General features: G+C 44.4%; 1 protein-coding gene across 1 annotated transcript in view; it reads left to right on the plus strand.

The window, feature by feature from the left end:
• The first annotated feature begins 825 nt into the window (after positions 1-825).
• LOC135367795 (nose resistant to fluoxetine protein 6-like) overlaps positions 826-21,948 on the plus strand; it is an 87,923-nt gene continuing 66,800 nt past the window's right edge. The window contains exon 1 of the mRNA XM_064600918.1: positions 826-1,173. Coding sequence (XP_064456988.1) covers positions 831-1,173 — 343 coding nt within the window. The 5' untranslated portion in view covers positions 826-830. The remainder of the gene's footprint in view (positions 1,174-21,948) is intronic.

Below are 21,948 nucleotides of genomic sequence, written 5' to 3' on the forward strand. Positions count from 1 at the left end.
GAACATCAGTTCTTTCAAGTTTAATAAACTACGAGAAAAGTGAAAATGACTTTCCACGATTCCTTCAGGAATCTAAGCTCTTCAATCCTGTCACCGGCTGTGCTGTCTGAGGTTTTCTTTGGGTTTTCCGAAGACTTTTCAGACGAATGTCGGCACAGTTCTCCTTGAAGTCGGCCCAGGACGCACACTAACCCCCCTGTCCCCCACTGCTTCCTGCTGTCCCCTCTCCATCTGTCCACGTTTGTACGCCGCTCATAGCCACAGTTGCTTCGCGGCGCTAACACGGAATTTAAAAAAAAATCTAAATTCTTGGGCACTCTCTGATACCTCCTACATGACTGTCTGCACAACGATTAGTGAAGTCTTTTCCTGTATTTCTTCATAATTTCTCGTGTCTCTGCGGCTTTTATTTTCATTTTGTTTGTTTGCTTTTGGGAATAGCAAGCCTACATCATGGCTAATTAACCTTTCCCTTCTGTTTTCTCTTTTTTTATCAGCATTAAACATATCCCCTCCCCTCTTTCTACAGATTTTGTTTTTCAACAGTTACAGGCAACGTGACGAATTCATTACACTATACATAAAAAAAAAAGGAAAAGAAAGCAATGTATAGAGGAGTCGCGAAGTCGGCGTAAGATACGTTATACCAGTGACGCCTTGACGGCATTACATTGCCGCGCGCGCGTTCGCCCCTGCGGAACGGCCTTTGGGGACACTTCACGGCGACGCAGCCATGGGATTCGGGCAAGGCCGCCTCAAAGGCCTCCTCCTTCCTTATAACAGGTCTCGTCCGTTCGTCTCCTAATCAGTTCAACAGAGTCGCCCTGGCAATGCGGTCGACGACAACACGTTTATGGCCCGCCGTGCTGTGCGCGTGCACCGTGCTTCCAATCTTCCTCCTGTCGAGCGCCAACGCCGCCGCGACCACGCCGTCAGACGTCAACGACGTCCAGCACAGGAAGCCGTCGGACAATCGCACCCTGGATCAAAGAATATTGCGCTCGTGGGAGAAGTTCGAACGTAACCTGCAGGGCATCGTGGACACAATCTCCAAAAAGATGCTTCCCATCGTGATACGGAGAAGTTCCGAGCTGGACGTTTCGGAAGAGTGCAAGGGTGCTCTCCTCAAGGTGTTCTTTGGGATACGCTCGCTGAAGAGATGGGCGTTTCAATGTGAGTAACGTGCTTGTGGCTTGAATTCACCAAGGGTTACGTATATATATAAGCCTATAGAGAGCAATGGACGGTGTATAGTATTTCAATATGTATTCCATTAAAAAAAAAAAGTCACTCCACGTGATGAGTAGTATAGGAATACCGCCATCAATAGATGCGAAAGAAATTGTAGGTTGAAAGATATAACGAAACCTGCACTGTAAACTTCTTCACACCTTTAAAGGTGTGCGCCATGCACATTAAACCTGGTTGCCTAACATTGTACCTCCAGGTTGATATTTTACAAAATTCAAAAAGCATTACAAAAGATGAGGTGTCAGTTCAAATCTTGCTCTCATTATGTCTTGGATATAGTAGATACGTGCTAATGCACATATGCATCGCTAGCGATAATCGAGCACGTGCAAGTGTCTACAATACTGTTCAACAATGTTGAGACTTGAAAGACTGAATTTTTGGAGGACAGACAGCATGCGCGTAAAGAAAATTAGTGCTAAACCGTACTCCATTATGATGTTACCAAAATTACACCAAAAAAGGCGTGCGCCATGCACATTATTACACCTTTAAAGGTGTGAAAGCGTTTACAGTGTGTGTGCAAGTGACTCCAAGGTTAAGGAAGGGTAATTGCAGTCTGTTCGCGCACTACATGCATCGACACCACGATTAGACACTTTGGGGAGCAAACGCGCGGAAGTTTATTTGATAATTAAGGGCTTGATTGCATTGATGAGGAATACGTATCGGGGGAAGTGACGGTACTAAGGTGGGAATTAGAAGCTGAAATTATTCCTCAATTTACTCATCGCCTCCCCCCCCCCCCCCCCGAGTTGTAGCAGTATGTCAGTACGAAAGAAATTTAACGAGGATGATGCTATAGTATATACGCAAGCAATATCAGCCAACAAAGAACTGATGATGATTAGTTTTGTTTGATCATTAGACGAGTTTAGAATACTTCGATAATATAATAATAAGGTTCATTAGAGAAGAGCTAGCAGAAGATGAAGTATAGACAGGCGTGTATACTCAGGTGCATTTCGGGGATAGAGTGGAGGACTGAAGCGCGTACGTTGGATAATGAAGGGTCGGTCACAGCTGAGCACACACGCACCGCAATGATAGCTGCAGAACGACATAAAGGAAGACCCGATACGAGAATGATTTGACTTCTCTGTACAAGGGGGGGGGGGGGGGAGGGTAATGGCAGGATCGGCTCGCCGTTGTAAGTGGGCGTCGTCACGACTATAGCAAAAAAGAAAAAAAGAGAAGAAAAAAAAAGACCGATGGAGGATAGAGGATGAAGAGTGGAGATGCGTAGAGGGTGCGTGAGTCGCCGGGGAGATCAAAGTGTTAGAGGGGGGTGTTCTCTATACGACGTTCACTGCGAAGTCTACCAGTCACCAATGCACAACCACGTTGCTGAGGATTCAGTGCTCCCATGGCGCCGCAGTACTTCAGAAACACAACTGACATATTTTATAAGGACTACAGAGAGTGCCAAGTTCGTTATGGCATTTTTCGCGCATTTTATCGAGTCTTAACAACGCGTCCATAATTGAGCAACCATCCTCAAGCTTGCCAGGCGCTGAAACATAAACGAAGTAGTGGTAAACAGTAAAGCAAAAAAAAAAAAAAAGAATAAATAAAGATAGAGAGAGAGAAGAACAGATTCGTAGTTGTCAAATGTCATAGTTTTAGATCGACACGCAATCGTGTTGAAGTCAAGCCGTTATAAAAACTGAGGAAAGAGAAAATACCCGTTGAATAACCACGCTATTTCCATACAAGACATCATCCGCACGTTCTTGTACGGCTGTACCCTCTATCAAAAGGGGACAGAGACCGCTACGCACAACGAGAAATCAGAAACAATTGAAAGATCGATAAATATGTATATATTCTTTTGCGCAGACGATAGTTATGAAAAGAGCATAATACATGCTGCATAAATTTGCAGAATAGAAAAGTAAACATAGGAAACGAAACAACGAAAGCAAAAACCACGCGGTCGTTGACGGTAGTACTTAATTGATGCGGAAGATGAAGTGCTCATAATAATGGCAACAAGAAAAAAAAAATACAATTATGCAATATTACCATTAGTAAATATGCTTCCGTGCCCCGCGGGAGAAAGAGGAAGCTTGTCATCCAATGTGAAAAAAAGTACGGGAACCGGTTAACTGCGTGTAGTTAAATACGCTTTAGCTACATACCCTACGGCGACGCACCGATATATCGAACACCACCGATACAGAAAAATCAACATCGCGTTGAAATGAATCGAGGAGCGATTACACAATCGATTTCTGCGTTTGCCCTTCGGTAAAGAAGAAAAGCACAGTCAATGACTAGAGCCTGAAGTTTTCGGGAGACATTTTTTTCCCCAATTCGGGGGGCAAAAATCGGGCAAATCAACATGTGCTCTAAATTCATACGAATTCGGGTGGAAGAACTTCTAGTATGCTAATTTCGGGGAAGAAATCGGACTCTATTACTCAAACGAACTGTACTGGTTTGGTGCAAATTGTGATGCTTGAATTGCGCTTGCTGTCAAACAAGCCAGTGTGCATTCCTACAGACATTTCAGTGTGGGAAATTTGCCTGGTAAAAATCGGGTCTTACCCCAAAGAGCCCACCTTCAATTCGAGGTGCAAATTCGGGGAAGAAACGGGTTAAACCCTAAAGCTTCAGGCTCTCTGACAAAACTGAATTCTTATGAAATATATCCATGCCTGTTCTGTACCATGGTAATGATACAAACGAAAAAAAAAAAAAAGTCAGAAGACACTGTGATTAGTCTCAAACTGACGTAACGCTTGCTCTTGGCTGCACGTTAAAGAACCCCGGGAGGTTCTTTCTTTTTGGAATAGTAAGCCAGCATCAGCCTGCCTGACATTTCCTCTTTTCTTTCTATTAAACATATCCTCCCCCCCCCCACCCCCCGGTGGTCGAAATTATACGCATTCCAACACAGCGGCACATAAAACCACAGTGTCAAAAAAAGTGTATGGAACCACACACTTAAGTATAATTTATAAATCAACCTCTCCCCTTGTTAGACTTTACACTTCACAAGAGTCCCGAGTAATGCACTCTCACAACTAACACATCCACAAGGTGGCCACACTGACACGGTGCTTTATGCCACTAACTACAATCGTCTTCACTCGAAGCAACACTTTCGCACAGGGGAAAAGGTTCTGTTCACAACACTGTTATGCGTATAAAAGGCGGATTTATATAGAGCCTCGTTGTTGCCGAAGCCGTTTATCGCTTCCTAACAGGTGAGACCGACCTAGAGCCCGGGGCTATATATACAGCGGAATAAGTGCAACTTAGACGAGAGATACCCGTGTGCCTTGCGGAAGATGCGTAGCTATGGCAACCGCTAAACGATGTTTTGCGGTCGACAATGCTTGTATGGCACGAACACTTTTAAAAGGGCCTATAGAACAAAAAAGGAAGGCACATGCTCCGGCGGTTTCGATTTTCAGTCTGGTGCTTTTGGCCGTAAGAGATAAGAGAGGTCCGACGCTTTTGTTCTCTCGTACTTCTTTGGAGCATGACAGCTTTCAAATACTTGTTGTTGTAATGTATTTGTTGCTGTCTCGAAAGCGTTCGATAATATGTGGCAAAAGGGAGAAGTGATGCGAAGAGGTCTTAATAAAATATACATAGTTTGTACTACACCATTTAAATTAGATTTATTGAAAACTCCTACGCCTTATGTCGCGGTAACAGTTGAGTTATGGCGTGGTCATTTAATCAGACTTTCTGTCCTTTATGCAAATATGGGTTGTCCAAAAACTTGCATCACTGTATTTACCAGAGGGATCCTACTCCTAATAATTACAAAAGGAAGGTGTTAATTTGGTAGGGGACAATTCTTGCGAAAACGGTTCATCCATGCGAGCTCAGTCGACATGAAATGAAATGAAATGAAATGAAAAGGCCTTGTAATTTTTGGTGTGGTTTAAGGAAGCTGAAGTAATTTCATTTTAGTAATTTCATTGTCAAGCAATTTCAAGGAAGGAAGGAATTTCACTTTACAGAGCGACAACAAGTTTTCTAAACGTTTTCTTTTCTTTTTTTTGTGCAACGTGTACTCTTGTTATTCCTCCTACATGCGAAATGACGCAGAACTCGAAAGTGATCAGGAAACATAGTCATATCTTACACCACTGTCACATGGGCTAATTTAGTGTCATTTTCGTGAAGTGCACCCCAGCCAAGTGAATGTCACTTTCACTGCGTGCTTGCTACACGGCTTGAGTAATAAGTGTCACTTAAGCGATGATGGCAGTTACGATAGATAAGAATAAACGGCGGCAAATTTTTTAGGTGTGCGTCACAGTACCTTCCTGAGAATGCTTCTCTTTCATTTAGAAACACTTGCTGCAAATCTTCTTCCAACGTGAAACAAACTGGCCTGAAACATGTGCCACATACAAAAATGGTCGCCGCCAGATCGCAGAGACCGCGAAGTTTTCACAGACTGTTAATGAGAGTAATGACATGTTTTTTTTTCGGCACAATGTCACACTGTACTAAAATCAAATAAACACGCTGTTGAAAATACTTGTTTAAAAATATTGTAGTGTCGGGGCACGTCGCTTTTTCTCAATATTTTTACCTGCACCACAAAGTCTGCGCAGACATTGTGGTGCAGGTAAAAATATTGAGAAAAATATTGCGTAGCCTCGACGGCGCCGTCGAGGCTACGCAATATTTTTCTCAATATTTTTACCTGCACCGTCGAGGCTACGCACTCGGTTCGGCGAGGAGAAGCGAAGTGAGTTTGGGGAACTCACTAAATCGTTAGGGGGCACTTTTTGCCCAGTGTCACTACAAGATGTCGTGTGACAGCACACGAATGACACTATAGGTACAAGTGTCACTCGTTGAAAGTGACACTGAATTAGTCCGTCTGACAGGGGTATTACACAGGGAATCTACCAGCATAGCTCAATTAGAGAGAAATATCCAAACAGGAGAAAAAGTCCGAAGCTGAATGCACTAAACGTCGTCCTTAACTGTGTATTCACACGAGTGACATCCTCACGGAAGATTCTAGTGGAAGAAAAAGCGAAAACACTGCACACAGAGTCGAAGTTCCGTCCCGTGTTATGTTGAGCATTCACACGGTGCGGAATATCGGAAGTGGCGTCCTGCGCACCTAGCAGACGACATCTTGCAGACGACGCTGTCAGCGTGTTTTCCTGTCGTCTGCTACGGAATATCTTGTGACTGTGTAGCTGGATATTCCCCACGGTTAGCAGTGAACGTGAAGACACGACGTTGAGCGTTGAGCGCTCGCGTTCACGTGACAGCAGAAAGCTATGAGGCTTTTCGCTTCTGGGGGTAATGTCGCTCGTGTGAATACACGGTAAGCTGATTGTACTGGTGGAGCATATAGGACGCCAATCCCGCGCTTTCGCACGGCATCGTTTCGTGCCGTCTAATATCACAATAAAAGGACTACGCTATACGCTATACGTGCAGCCAATGAGCTAATTTTTTCCCTTACGCCTGAAAATGCTTCTTATGAATGTAGACTTCGTGGTATGTTCCCCGTGCCAAGCCACCTATGAATACGTAAAATGCGCTACATAAAAATGGAGCATCACTTTAGTTCTCCAGCACCCAGAGAAAACGGAAGAGAGAGCGGAACGCGTAAAGCGCGCTTCTCTGCAGTATCGTAACACATGCCGTGAAGCAAGCTTTACGGGCATCTCCGTTTCTGGCCAGAGCACTGAGCAGATTCAGTGCTGGGGGATGGATTTTCGGAGAAGAGTATGAGAATACGAATTAAAAATGTTAGGTCAATATTGTCTTTTTGTACTTTCGCATATTTTGATGTTGTATTCTACAGGACAGGCATGAGGTTAATACATGCTCTGAGAGCTCAGCTCAAGTTGCTCAACTTACCCTTGCCCTTTGTCGAAAAAGTGGAATTAACGGTGATGTTAAAAATGAGCAGAACCAACTTTTTTAGCAGTATTCAGTAACTAGGACTGTATCGTTCACGACTGTTCACTTGACTCGTTCATTACGATGTAAAAGTACCGTTTACTTGAAAATACCAGGCTCTGTCGGAAGTCGTACTCTAACGTCGGAGGTGTCGTGACGGGGCGCCTATTTCTCGTCCCTAGTTTATGGCTTGACGAGATGTAGACATGAAAACAGTCTTATTCGCCGATTTGAACCTAGTGCTACTATTTCTGGCTATGAACATTGATGTCCGTGACTGACACTCCTGGAGCTTGAACATTTATCGAACGTACCAGTTACCAAGAAGACCATCTTGCCTTACCAGAAAGCTATCGATGTCCAATATCCTTTTCGCTTTGCTTGTCTCGTTCCATCTAAAGCTACACAAATGTGCAGTCAGAGACGAATGAAGGATTTCACGTTTTCGCCGACCGACCTCACTTAAGACAGGCAGAAAGGAAGCTACCGAACAGGAAGCCGTGCATTCTGCCCGACCCGCTGGGTGAGGGAGGCACAGCGCGTATTCACACGCACAAGACTGGCGTACGACGACCCCGACCAAGATAAAGGGAAAAATAAGCAAAGCAAAACGCTCAAACACTCAAATCCTCGGACAAGCCTTTGGTCCCGTTCCCGCGGACGTGCTGCGTTGACTCTGTACACAAGAGGCTAATATACGTTTTCAACCGACCTCTACGTTTTATGAGATGTCTGATGTTCGAAGAAACCGCGGCCCACATCCAGTTCAATGCTCAATGAGAGAGATAGTGGCTGGTGAAAAGCCCAGCGCAATCGGCACATGCGTGGCACGAAAAGTTCCCGCTTAAAACGCGACGAGGGTCGTGTCAGTTTGAACATGCATTATTCGTACCTTGTACAAAATGGAAAAGCGAACTTGTTTTCCGTCACAGCACGTGACCGAACAGCGGGCATTGCATAATCGGACCATCGGAGACACAGTAACACGGTCAGTTGACGCCCTCTGCTTCCGGGAAGTGCTTCCGGTCGCGCAGTTGAGCAGAGAAACGATCTGGTCAACTCTGTGTTTATGCTGTCATGAAAGAGGCACTGAACCCTGGAATGAGGAAGTGAGTGGCATTTAGGTTTGATTCGTAAATGACGGCATAAGGTCACCCAGCGAAAGTGTTTGCGCACTTCGATGGATCGTTGTGGGCTGGTCTAGTTTTCTTGAGCGATTGCTATCGTGGCTTTATAACCATGAGAAATTGATGTTCTGAGGCTGGGGGAACATAATAATATAACCATAATATAATATATATACTAACATACATATAGAGGGTGTTTCAGTTAAATCCCCGGGCCAAATAATTCGTGAACGGGTACACCAATCGAAGAACTTTCTTTTTTACAAGTATCTGTCCGATACCACCTACAAGCTGCGCACCGTATATGTGAGTGGGAGGCGCTCATTATTTAAATAAAAATTCAAATGAGTTTCGTGAAAAAACGTAACTTCTAAAGCAGGGCGCTATCGGCATTAAAATGGGTACTACCCCTTTTGGGACCTTCAGTGGACACCTTTTAGAGAAAAATCTTCCACCGAAGCGGGTCATTTGTTGCAGTAATTAGTTGGTTTCGGTTTACGTATTTTTGTCGCGGCTGGTCGCGGCGAAGCGCAAAACGACGTAATTCATTGGTGTAATTCATTGGTGTAACGACGTAATTCATTGGTGAATAAGGGAGTGAAAGAGCGTCTTTTTGCGCTTCACAGCGACCAACCGCGACAAAAATATGTAAACCGAAACCAACTAATTACTGCATCAAACGACCGCTTCGGTGGCAGATTTTTCTCTAAAAGGTGTCCACTGAAGGTCCCAAAAGGGGTAGTACCCATTTTAATGTCGACAGCGCCCTGCTTAAGGAGTTACGCTTTTTTTACGAAACTCACTTGCATTTTTATTTTAATAACAAGCGCCTCCCACTGATTCACACGGTGTGCAGCTTGTAGGTGGTATCGTGGTAAAGTTCGTGGATTGGTGCACCCGTTCGCGAATTATTGAGCCTGGGGATTTAACTGAAACACCCGGTATATATATATATATATATATATATATATATATATATAACACATATATAAAATATATATAATAACATATATAATCATTATATAATAATATAATCATATTTTTGCTTACGAATGCCGGAGGTGCTTAGAACATGAAAAATTCCACGATGGTTCACTAATGTAACTGCCTTTTTCTTTCTTTATTTTTTATTCCGTGCTAGCGCCGTTAGCATATTGAAGACGCTGCGTATATTTTACCTCATGCAACATGTTGTTCACAAAGACAATAAAAAGTAATGGACCTAGATTCGACCCCTGTGGCACGCCAGACTCAGCCCTATACCGAGATGACAGAATACCAGATATTCGCACAAAATTTGTAAGACCTGACAGGTAGCTTGTGATCCATTCGACTAGTGCAACGCTGACGCCATAAGCAGCCAGCTTTTTCAGTAGTGATGAATGAATCACTTTATCGAACGCCTTCGACATAATATACTGGTATACATGTATATGTGTCTAATAGACATTAAGTAAACTAGTCTACTATAACTTCACTGGTAGACCTCTGCTGTTGCCGTAGAGGAAGCAGCGTTATCGGCATGAATTTTGAATACGAATCCGTTTGTAAACAGCAGTTATCACGCGCCAGTCCAAACGATACATGTCGTGACCGAATGCATAAAATACCACGCGATTGTGACTTATTGCCTTACATATTGACTTATTGTTTGCATGTTGGCTATAAAACATTTAAGCGTACATGTTAGCATACATGGAAACTCCCCCTGGTCCCCCATCCTTCCTGCTATCCTCTCTTTGTCTGTCCGCGTCTATACGCCGGTCGTAGCCGCAGTTGCTTCGCGGCGCTAACGTGGGACATAAAAACATGGATACATGAGCACTACTTATTGTTGCGCTGCTGTGCACCAAGTGCGGCGGAGGTTTTTCTTTTTATTACAGTCTCTGCCGTGATACAGTGAACCCAAATAATCAGCGAAAGTGAAATGGAATGAGAAGCATAAAAAGACGTGCTTGAAGGGCAGACAAAGTTTTTCCGAGGTAATCAAATGCCATTGGAAACGATATCGCAAACCGTTATCAATGCAAACATATAACACAGTTCCGGAAGTCAAGGGAGAGGGGTTGGGGGTTGGAAAGGGACCGCGGTCAATCGGGCAATGAGATTGCGCTACGGAACACAGTATCAGCATTGACAATCGCGTATGATCTACATCAGGTCGGCATCCTTGGTATGCCATCTATACGACTGCATGCAGGCAAAAATGAAGAAAGAGAGAAGGAGATAATTAGACCGCAGAGGTGGAAGTGAAGTGGCGTGCAAGCAGAATGTCATATATGTACATATGATAACATAGCTATAACACACCTTTTTATTTTACAAATCAATCAGTCAATCAATCAATCAGAATGTAATGAAGCTTTGAAGGCACACGGCTTAGGTATACGCTCTTAGAAGTGAGGGGGGTGGTAATGGCTCGCTGTAGTTGGCCACACAGAAAAGCCACACAGAAGTGGGCGCCGTCACGACTACTGCCCCCCCCCCCCGAAAAATAAAAGAAAGAAAAATAAGAAAGACGGATGGATGGAGGATAGAGGATGAAGGGTGGAGATGCGTAGAGGGTGCATGAGTTCGTCGGGGAGAGCAAAATATTAGAAATGAACTTCACCGCATAGCACGCTCCTACCCAATCGTCATCTCGAATGATATCGTTACCTTCCCTGGAGGCTTAATCTCTTCATCGTCGTTACGGTCGTTACACGAGCTAACGAGTGGCGGGAAATTCAAAAAGGTGGGCACGTGACACATTGCGCGTGACGTGTACCACGGCCTTCACGTATCACGCGAAGCGCGTGCACGTGTTTTATCACGTGCCCACCTTTTTAAATTTCCCGCCCGCCCTTTTGAATTTCCCCCACTCGTTAGCTTGTAACGACGGTAACGACGATGAAGCGATTGTGGACTTAGTCATATATGGACTTAGTTAATTAACGTAATTCGAATAAAAATTACGAGCGTATAATGTGTGACGCATGGGGCCAATAACATGAACTAGTAAAGACCCTCCTCATGCCACACTCTCAGATGCGTACTGTGACGTTCTGAAACATGGTTAATGAACATCATAATTGATCACGATGGGAATTGGTGTTCTGAGGCTGGAACACAAAAGAAAGGACAAACACACAAAGCCTCAACCTTTTTCAGTGACTTCCTTCTTTCTTCATCATAACTGATGTACGGATACTATTTGTGGGGAAGCAATACTGAAATTAAATAATCACAATTAAAAAGGAATTAAGAATAGAATAAACAAGTCGATGTGCTAATTACGCAGCGACGCATGCAAAACACCAAAATGCATATCGGTCCTCAGGGACACGGGGCAACCTATTCTGTAAGTTAATTTGATGTCTTAATTTTCCAGCATTCGACACTCATGAACATTATTTCATCGAAATGGAATAAAGATCAAGATACTCGACATTCGCGTTACTATACTTCGGCGCAGCTTGATCTTGCGCCAGATAAATATAAAATCAAATCAAATCAAATCGACATTCGCGTTGTTTCTGCAAGCTAAATTGAAGCCCGGTGTATTAATGGCTACGCAACGCTTAATCATGCGGCGGCATGCAGATTTGTTTGTCGCAAGCTACACCATCGCGCATACTCAACGAACTCGCTCACCTATTTTAGGAAGACTCCCGCTTATATTTATGGGAACCACAGAATATTGATACCGATCGCCCCGTCCAACTTCCTGCATCGCTTCCGCTTATTCCGTTGGAATGTAGGCAGTACTGCGACATACTAACGCTGTTTCTAATCTCAATCTCCAAGCGAAACGCAATCATACATTTGAGCGTACTTCGCTATTCTCAGGCCATGGTATAAAGTCTGCTTCCGGGCATACTCGAGCATGTAGCCGATTTTGGTTAAAACTCCATACAACCCGTGTTAGTTACCTTTCCCCAGTTTTTTTCCCCCTTCGTCTAATAAATATACCCCCCCTCCGTGTTAGTTAGAAACCGATGCATGTCATCAATGCTGTCTGGGGGGGGGGGATATAGGTTTATTGCAAAACAAAAAACAAAGAAAGAATGCTGTCTGGTTTATTACAGGAATGGGCCAGTTATTTATGAGCACGTGCTCCATAAACGCGCTTCTGCGTATTCAACCTTTTAGATTACTGTTAATTTGACACGCCAGAAATTCCTTGTGAGCGAGACGACTCCAACTAAGTAATGCAGCGCAGTTAATAATGCAATAATGCAATGCAATAATGCAAGTAATGACGTTTCGGATACGTACCAGTCGCCGTTTTTTTTTTTAATATAGTTTGGCGGCTAATTTTGTGTTTTGACATGGAGTGCTATTGGGTATTCGTCTATGGGTATTGCGGTATCTTGAATAAATAAATAAATAAATATTCTTAACATCAGAAATGCTACAAGCCATATCAGGTACTTGGGCAAGCTGAAAGTACACTCTAAGAAAAAGGGCGTGAAAAGGTGGTAACTTCTATAGTTACCACATACGTCAACATAGCGTGTAATAAAGGATGTAAAAGGGTGGTAAAAGCAATTATCATATGCATCTAAATTGATACAAAAAGGCGTACGCCCCCCTCGCTAACCCTATCGGTAACCCTATCATTCGTAGGTAGCAGGTAGAACTTTGCAACCTTTTAGGCACAACATATGCGACAGCTATTATCTCCTAAAAGGTGTAACTGCTCCACCCTTTAGTCTGAGAGTGTACGCTGTCCACGGTAAAATGCTGAAAAATGGTGAATAGACATATAAAATGAGTGGTAGATGGTGATATATATCCCTCGTATATAGAAGGGTAGAAAATCCAGGGAACCGATGAGGAAATGCGAAGGGAAGTGCCTCAGGACGGGAGCCGCCGATATTTCGAAGAGAGACTGTCCTTCTTCTGAGCACCGTCATCATCATTAGCATGGTATTTAACGGGTTAGCGATGACGTGTTGAAGGTTCACGGGCATTGTGGGTCAACAGCCCGGAGGGTATAGAAAAGGTCCACCCAATCATTTACGGCAGGGGTGAACGGACTGCGTCCGTAAGCCGCTTCGTTAGAGTGTGGAAAGCGATTACGTGAATGACGGCATCTTTACATTCTTCGTATATAGTGTGGTCATGTAGCGCAATGTTGTAAAGAAACTTCCGTTTACATTAAGCACATAACCGGGGAGGAATGTATTGGTATAGCACCCGAATTCGTGAAAGGCATTTACGACGAATCAGCCAAACCTTGTTCAAATAGCGTTGGAACCGCGCCCCGCCGTTGAGACATCCCGGGCACTTAAAAACAACAACAACATCATCCCGGGCACATCTTTTTTTTCGGATCCTTCGGAAACATGCGGAGTGACGCCGCGATATTACTTGTCTTGACTTCCGTTTGACCAGGGAACACAGCATGACTCAGTGCGCGATTACAACAAAAACAAAACGGAAAGAAAGAAAGATCCACCAAACTCCATGGACGCTCACTGAAACACGTTTTGTGACACAGGTCTGGAATATAGAGCTGTAAAGGTGAGTTACGGTCCGAAAGAACTTGGGACGAGTGTCGTTGGGTGGTAGCCAAGGTCGTGCTGAAGACTGAGAGGTGGTAGGTTCGAATCCTACCACCGGCTGCGTTGTCTGAGATTTTCCCTGGGTCTTCCGAAGACCTTCCAGACGAATGTCGGCACTGTTGCCTTTGAAGTCGGTCTAGGACGCACACTAACTCCCCTGTCCCCCACTCCTTCCTGTGCTCTCTCCATCTCTACGGCGTTCATAGCCACAGTTGATTTGCGGCGCTAACAGGCAACTAAAAAATATAAATTGGAACCGTCTCATACCCAAGAAGAGTAATCGGTAATTGCACCATTGCCTTCTACTTTCCCTTGTACATACTTTCACTTTTACTCTTCCCAGCTGTATATCCGATGGCGTTCTCTCCAGCCATTCCTCTCTACGCATACCGTCTTTGTCATCCTGCGTGCCTTGTCGACCTGTGAAGCGATGGGCAAGACAACCGCTTAGTCGATTATAGCTACATTATGTACATTACCCCTTCCGCGTCAAACCTGTTCTCCTATTCACCGGCTGTGCAGAAACTTCATCTGGTCCACTTCCTGCAGAGCACGAGTATGTACTGGAAGTGCTGTGTGACCCGGCACTCGTCTCGCTTTACTCCTTCATCTCTATCTGTTTTCTTGCCGGCAGTGTTTTTCTTTGTTTTTCTGTTCGCTCCTTTAAGTGTCCATGAGCAGGTAGTTCTCAGTTTCGGAGGTATTTCCACTATTTTATATAAGGGAAATAAATATGAATCTCGCGTAGTGATAGTTCTTCTCGGTATAGACGTCCTTAAAGGTTTCTCGGTGCTTTCGGTTGGGTTGGGCTGCCTCTATTGTTGCGATATATATATATATATATATATAAAGAAAATTTATTACATTAACCTGATGATATGTACAGTGTAAGCAGTGCATAACAGTGGTATATAACGCCTCACCCCATCGCCATTCATGTAGTTGTTGTAGTGCTTCCGTGTGTGGGGGGGCGATATATTTATTAGGAGAGAAGAAGAAAGGTGTCACAGAACGCCGCTTATAGCTACAGTTGCATCGCGGTGCTAACACACACACACACGCGCGCAGAACGTGTCACAGATGCTTACTAGTTGCAGCTCACTATGCATGGCTTTTTGCGGTAACGGTTATCAGAGGCAATGTGTTCCTTGTTTTTTTTTTTGTTTTTTTTTCTTCTGGGGCAATAAAGAGGTCTCCTAAATTTTCGTGTTTCTCTGGAAGTTTGCTCGATTGGCTTATCCAGAAATTCGTTATCCCGACGAAAACGGACGACTCCCGAGTTGTCCGGATAAGGGAGACTATAGACATGACTCCGGATATGGGATAGACATCCGATAGACATCCGGATAGAAATCCGGATAGACATGACTCCGGATAAGGGAGGCGTATATTCATACTTATACGCGCATCTTATGTATACATATGTAGGACGGGCCTTTTCCGTGTCTTGGTGACGCGCGACGCTACATTCGATGTTCTCCACAATATTTTCTGTTTGCTTCAATGATCTCGCCAGCGAGAGTGAGATTGCGAGGCCATCGAATGCAAATATCTCACGCAAAGGTCGTTGAATACGATCGCGATAAAGGGGTTCTATCCCCGTCCAGATGGTTACGTATCATTCATACCATCTTGGCGTTCCTCACGACTGCTTTCGAGAAGGCATTCAACGGTAGCCAAGGTGGAGGTGACTCGCGAGAGGGAAGGCCGTCGCTGTTCCTTATGAAATGCTCCTTATGGAGTATTCCGTATGGAAGATGGAGGTGACCCGCGGGAAGGCCTTCGCTGTTCCCCATATATGGAATGAAGTGCCTGTTTCTCAAACACGATGATCCGTGAAACTCAATGTCGTTATGTGTCACGTGATGAGTTAGTTAGTTAGTAAATTAGTAAAATATGATAAACCCTTGGAGGTTTCAGCAACCTACCATGTGTACCAACCTACCTGCTTCATTGCAAGAGGTGTATTGCAATTGCGAACTTTGAATCGAAACATCATGAACAGCCTGTGAACACAAGTCGTGCCATCTCATTCGTCAGTGCCCCACCCTCACCCTCAACGCATTAACCTAATCTTTTTTTAAGTTATCTTTTTTCTTTCATCTCTCTCATCCTTCTTTCACCGTTTGTTAGTCATCTTTTTTAAAGGTCATCTTAGTCTTTCATCTATCTCATCCTTCTTTCACCGTTTGTTTATCCTTTATTTCCTAATTCTTTTCCTTTCTTTTATTTATTTTATTCTTCTTTCATTTACTTTTCTTTTTTCTTTGCGGAATAGCAAGCCGACGTCCTGTTTGGCTGACCTTTCCTCCCTTTTTTTTCTTTGTTCTAATAAATATATCCCCCCCTCCCCCTGAATCACAGCGGGGTCCCTCACATACTCACGGACACTCAAGCAATAACATGATGACGATGACGATGTTTGCGTGCATTTCCTTGTTCTGAGGCGCTGGAAGGTTAATGTTGGGTTTGTCCGTTTGTGCGCTGTGTGCTGCGGCTTCGTTGCCTTCCATTACGTCCGCAAGATGCCGCCTGCCTAGTTGGTTCACTTGAGAGTTACGCGAGTGGGCCGGAGAACCTGTCGTATAATTGACCCGTAAATGATATAGTGTAGAAAGCATGCCGTTCTGTGAGCACTTGGATGGGGACAAGTTGGTTCTGATGAAGCACAACCATGACGTAAAAATTAACATCAGCAAGGACGACAGGCGGTGGTATTCGTGTCGTCCTTGTTGGTGTCAATTTTTCAGAGTTCGAGGTAACTCGTTACTGTAACTAAGTTCCTTTTTTCGGTAACTTGTAACTTAACTCGGTACTTTTGCGCCGTGGTAACTTTCAGAGGAACTCGTTTCTTTTTCAGGTAACTTTGCCAACGTAACTTAAGCTAAGTTCCAAGTTACTTTTAATTCGCTCTTCACTCACGTCCACTTATTTTCTTGCTTTCTCTCCGGTTCTTTCATGGCACTTTATGCCACAGGACGTGATATTCCTTGCCTCAAGAAGTCATAATAATAATAATAATTTAATTTAGGCTACTATGCAACTCCTTTTTTTTTCATTATTCTTGCGTTGGTCATGACTCAGTTTGTGATCTTGGTTTTACAGTCGAACGTCGTTAATGTGACACGCGTTAATACGACATCCCCGCTTTATGTATGACCCTTTTGGTCGGGAACCGTTCCCCCCCCCCCCTCAATGGCCTTCGCACGTAACACATGTTCGTTAATATGACATTTCGTTTGTATGACAATGACGGGTATTTTTCCCACAACTAGGGGCGAACACGTGCACTTCACCCTCGTTACTATGACCGTTGGTCACTGAACCGGCGGTTCTCCTGACCAATAACGGCCAAAACCAATACCAATTAGATAGAGAAAGCCTGCTCACTCGTCGACGTGACGTAACAACTAAGAGTCAGCCAATCGGGATCGTGTTTTCAATGGCCGTAGCCAATCACGAACGTGCTTTCAGCAGTCGTAGCCATGGAGACGTATTCCGGATTCTCCACAATGCTTTGATCACCTGAACTACCATCTCCACCATCACCTTTCATTCTCCACAAATGGCACTGGGGCAGCACCCAGACAGTGCTGGCCGGCATCATTTCTTTATGTGCATGTGTTTCTTAGTTCTAACTCCTTATTTGTGTTTTTTTCTCACACGTACACGAATACTGCCATACATATCTCCCGTTGACATAAAATGCCGATACAGATACATTTACTACCTGTATTTTGCTCTACAGCATATTTGCTGTAAAATATATGCCGCAAACACGGTACGCCATTTCGGAAGAGTCCGTTTTTATTAGGCCTGCTATACACTTTCGAAAACGGTATCATTTCCATGTCCCTGACACAGCCCATGATCTCGGAGTCTCCACGCCACGTCGTAATTTCGCGAGAAGAATATTCATTGCCGCGCGCACATGTAACTACAGCGCGGATTCGAACGTATAGATGTTTTTCACCGCCTCTCGCGCTGCATTGAATGGAGGCCGAGAAAAACCTCCAACAGTTTTCGGGGGTACGGGTATATCTTTTACTGCTTCCCGTTGTAAATTTTGATGGAGGTTCCTTTTACGGCTGCACCCTATTTTCAGATTGTTAAAACTTCAAGCTCAGTCTAAGTGTGGTGTTTCGCTGTTTTATAGTTACGTTCGTTTTAGGAGGATTCGAAATGTGGAAGCGAAACCAAATTAGCCGGCACATATATAATGAGTTCTCGTTGCTCGTTTGGTAAAACGTGAAAGAAAACGCAAATGTTGCACGGATACTGTAGTGATGTTAGCTGACGGCGAGAGAAGATGGCGTAGAAAAAGGCTTCTAGATGGCTTCTGGATGGCTTAGAAAAGGCAGAGAATCTGCAGTATGCATTTTCCTTCCCCTACTAATCCCTCAACTGATTCCTATTAGTCACTGGTCGTTATTATACTTGATTCACTACGTTATTATATTTGATTCGACTACAGCGTTATACGGTGTTGTAGCCTTTTGCATATCGCGCCTGCTGGGGGATGTGTAGACTTCACTCTTGCTGCGACAACCGTTGTACTGCATCTGATTTTTTCCTCCAGACGGACACCTAACAGAAAGATCAGAAAGTTTCAACAAATCCTGTACAAAAATGAATGCTTTCCAGAGGTTATGTTTAAGACCATTTTGACGAGGGTATTATACAGTGTAACCATATAAAGCGTCGTAGTAATGATCCCTGTAACTCCAAAGTTATATCCGGTACACGGTACACTGTTAAAACAGAACTTCACCACATAGCACGCTCCTAGCCAACCATCATACCGAATGATATCATTCTGTGTCATGATTTGCTCAAAACAGAGGGGAGGCGCCTATCTGGGACAAGATAATCTGTCCCAGATAGGCGCCTCCTCCAATTTTCAACAAATCAATGCGCAGAATGATATAATTAGGAATGATGGTTGGCTAGGAGCGTGCTATGTGGTGAAGTTCTGTTTTAACAGTGTAGAAACGAGCCTTTTTCTTTTATATTATCTTACTGTTATATCATATCACATTACATTTGTGATAAGTAAAGGTACATTTTCATTCTCGTTGCAAAATACAGCGTACCAATACACAGCGTACGAAGGTACCAATAAGAGGTAGTTTTTCCGGGGGTACACTCTTAAAAATGAACTTCACCGCATATCACGCTGCTAGCCAACCATCATTTCGAATGATATCGTTATCTGTCCTGATTTGTTGAAAACGGGGGCCGTACGCCTTTTTTGCGACACTTGTACTGTTCATAATTGTCACAAAAAAGGCGTATCCCTCCAGTTTTCAACAAATCAGGGAAGAGTCAGGGAATCAGGGAAGGGTCAACGATATCATTCGAGATGATGATTGGCTAGGAGCGTGCTATGCGGTGAAGTTCATTTTTAAGAGTGCATCCCCACTTGAGGATCAAAGACGGCTAACATAATGCTCACTGTGGGATGGAAAAGTGCGTATGATTGTTGAGCGATAATTCATGTACTGTCCACCAGAGCGCCCCGAGGGTGTCAAGGTGAGCTCAATGCCGTCAACCTTCATGAGCTTCTTGCAAGAGAAACGAACATTTCACCCGCGCACGATAGATGGCATCGATCGCTAAAGTGCGCGTGCGCGTGGCTACCGTGGCGCGAAAACAAGATGGCGCATGCTCGCCCTCGGCGATACTGCGAAACGAACCTCATTTAGTGACTCTACGTGAGAACTGGGGGCCCAAAATGCGAGCGCTCTAATGCACATGGTGGCCACTCCCCGCCTATGACTTAGAGAATATAGGGTTTTCATAACGCGTAGCGGTACGCTTGCGTTCCTCGCCACACCAGTGCTGGATAGACACGTAGAAGGGGTCAATACGACGGTGTGCACCGCGAGAGTTGGTGCAGGTATACTGGTACTTCCCTTGCTGCAAGCGCGCGAAAGCGTCGACAAGACCTACGTCTCGGATCAATTGAGACAGCTCCGCGTTCACAGGCGATACCCACTACCATGACCATCAATGCAGTAGTTGAAGTATCCCGCAACTATTAGATTAGAATTACCCAGAAAGAAGCAGTTGAGAATACGAAAGAAATCGTCCCGTTCAGCACGTCGAGCTGGGACATACAAATTTACAACCCAAAGGGATGTCCCACCTATATCTGTAATTCAACAGAAATGACCCGCCCGTCATTATCGCGATCATGTACCAACGCACGTCGCCGCGAATTGAAGGAAATAACAAAATCGCAACGCCGGACCGATGTGGAGAGCAGTGACTGAAGAAAGGGTGCACCCGGGCGACCGATAACACGCGGGTCTCCTGAAGCAAAAGAACATCAACACCTAAACTACGTGCCCGCTGGATAACGGGAAACTGCTTTCGGGACTGCGGAAGCCCCTGCAATTGAGTGTTGCCAGAAAGCAGGCCATCAAAAAGCAAAAGAAGAAAGGACCCATTATGTCATTCAAGGAACAACTGGCAACTCTGCACTCTAAAAACAGAGCTTCATCGCATAGCAGTCTCCAGGCCAACCATCATCTCGAATGATATCGTTATCTGCCCTGATTTGTTGAAAACGGGAGGCATGCGCCCTTTTTTGTGACACTTACGCTGTTCATAATTTCAAGAAAAAAGGCGTACGCCTCCCGTTTTCAACAAATCAGGGAAGATAACGATATCATTCGAGATGACGGTTGGCTAGGAGCGTGCTATGCTGTGAAGTTCATTTCTAAGAGTGTGCACAAGAGGCCACAGGGAAAGACTCCCTGCGCTTGACTGCACTGCGAGACACTTTCGCACCACGACCATCATTATCAACCCTCCCTGCGCTCTAAAAACTGAACTTCACCGCACAGCACGCTCTGCGCCAACCATTGCCACGAGTGATAGGGTTATCGCTTCCGATTCGAAGAGAGAGGGGGGCGTATGCGTTGTTGTGGCAATTTTCATATATCCAAATTGCCACAAAAAGGCGTACGCCCCCTTCTCTCTTCGGATCACAAGCGATAACCCTATCATTCTTTGCAATGCACTCTTAAAAATAAACTTCACCGCATAGCACACTCCTAGCCAACCATCATCTCAAATGATATCGTTATCTGCCCTGATTTGTTGAAAACGGGAGGCGTACGCCTTTTTTGTGACAATTATGAACAGCATAAGTGTCACAAAAAAGGCGTACGCCTCCCGTTTTCAACAAATCAGGGCAGATAACGATATCGTTCGAGATGATGGTTGGCTAGGAGCGTGCTATGCGGTGAAGTTCATTTTTAAGAGTGTGGTTGGCGGACAGCGTGCTCTGCGGTGAAGTTCTGTTTTTAGAGTGTACGAGATGAGCCACAGAAGATTGTGTACTCATCTTCCTAAACCTTCCCTAACAATTTCGTATAGCCAACTGCAGGATGGAACATGCGGAAGCTTGCATTGCGTGCTCTGTATTGTCATCAAGCAGGAGAGCATTGCTATTGGAACTTTGGCAACTGTGGGCAAGCTTATGCTTGTCCACATCACGCTTCTCTGTACTGTCATCGAGCAGGATAGCTACCTATGGAGGTAGTCCCCTTTGGACACTAATTTCAGGTCTTAGGAAAAACCTTCTCGGAAACAGCAGCGCAAGCGGTACTGCTCCGACGACCTTTTTATCGGCCGCGCATTCAGATAACAACACTCTCTAGGAGAGTTTGCTTTTCGTTCTGGCCATACCATGCGAACGATCCAAACACGGGAGTGTCGCTGCGGAGTGCAGTACAGTCCTGGCGAGCTGGCTAGAACATGATTTGCCACTTACCCTGAACGTTGCGTGAATGACACGTTACAATCTCACAAGCTAGATCTAAGGAATGACCTCGTATTGTCAACTGAACAGATCTTGTATTGTTGACTGATTACATGACTCACAAAATTAGTGAGTCCATCTTCCTTATCGTTTTAACCTACCATTACTTATATTCTTAATTTAAAATCCTTGTATTGTTGACTCTATGAGATGAGCCACAGGAGATTGTGTACTCATCTTCCTAAACTTTCCCTAACCATTTATCCCGCTTGTTACCCCACTTGTTATTCGTATCTTGCCCATTTCTATCCTTGAGTCAACAACTGAGACACGTTCTAAAACATTGCCACAT

Source organism: Ornithodoros turicata, chromosome 9 (assembly GCF_037126465.1).
Source record: "Ornithodoros turicata isolate Travis chromosome 9, ASM3712646v1, whole genome shotgun sequence".
Lineage (NCBI taxonomy): Eukaryota > Metazoa > Arthropoda > Arachnida > Ixodida > Argasidae > Ornithodoros > Ornithodoros turicata.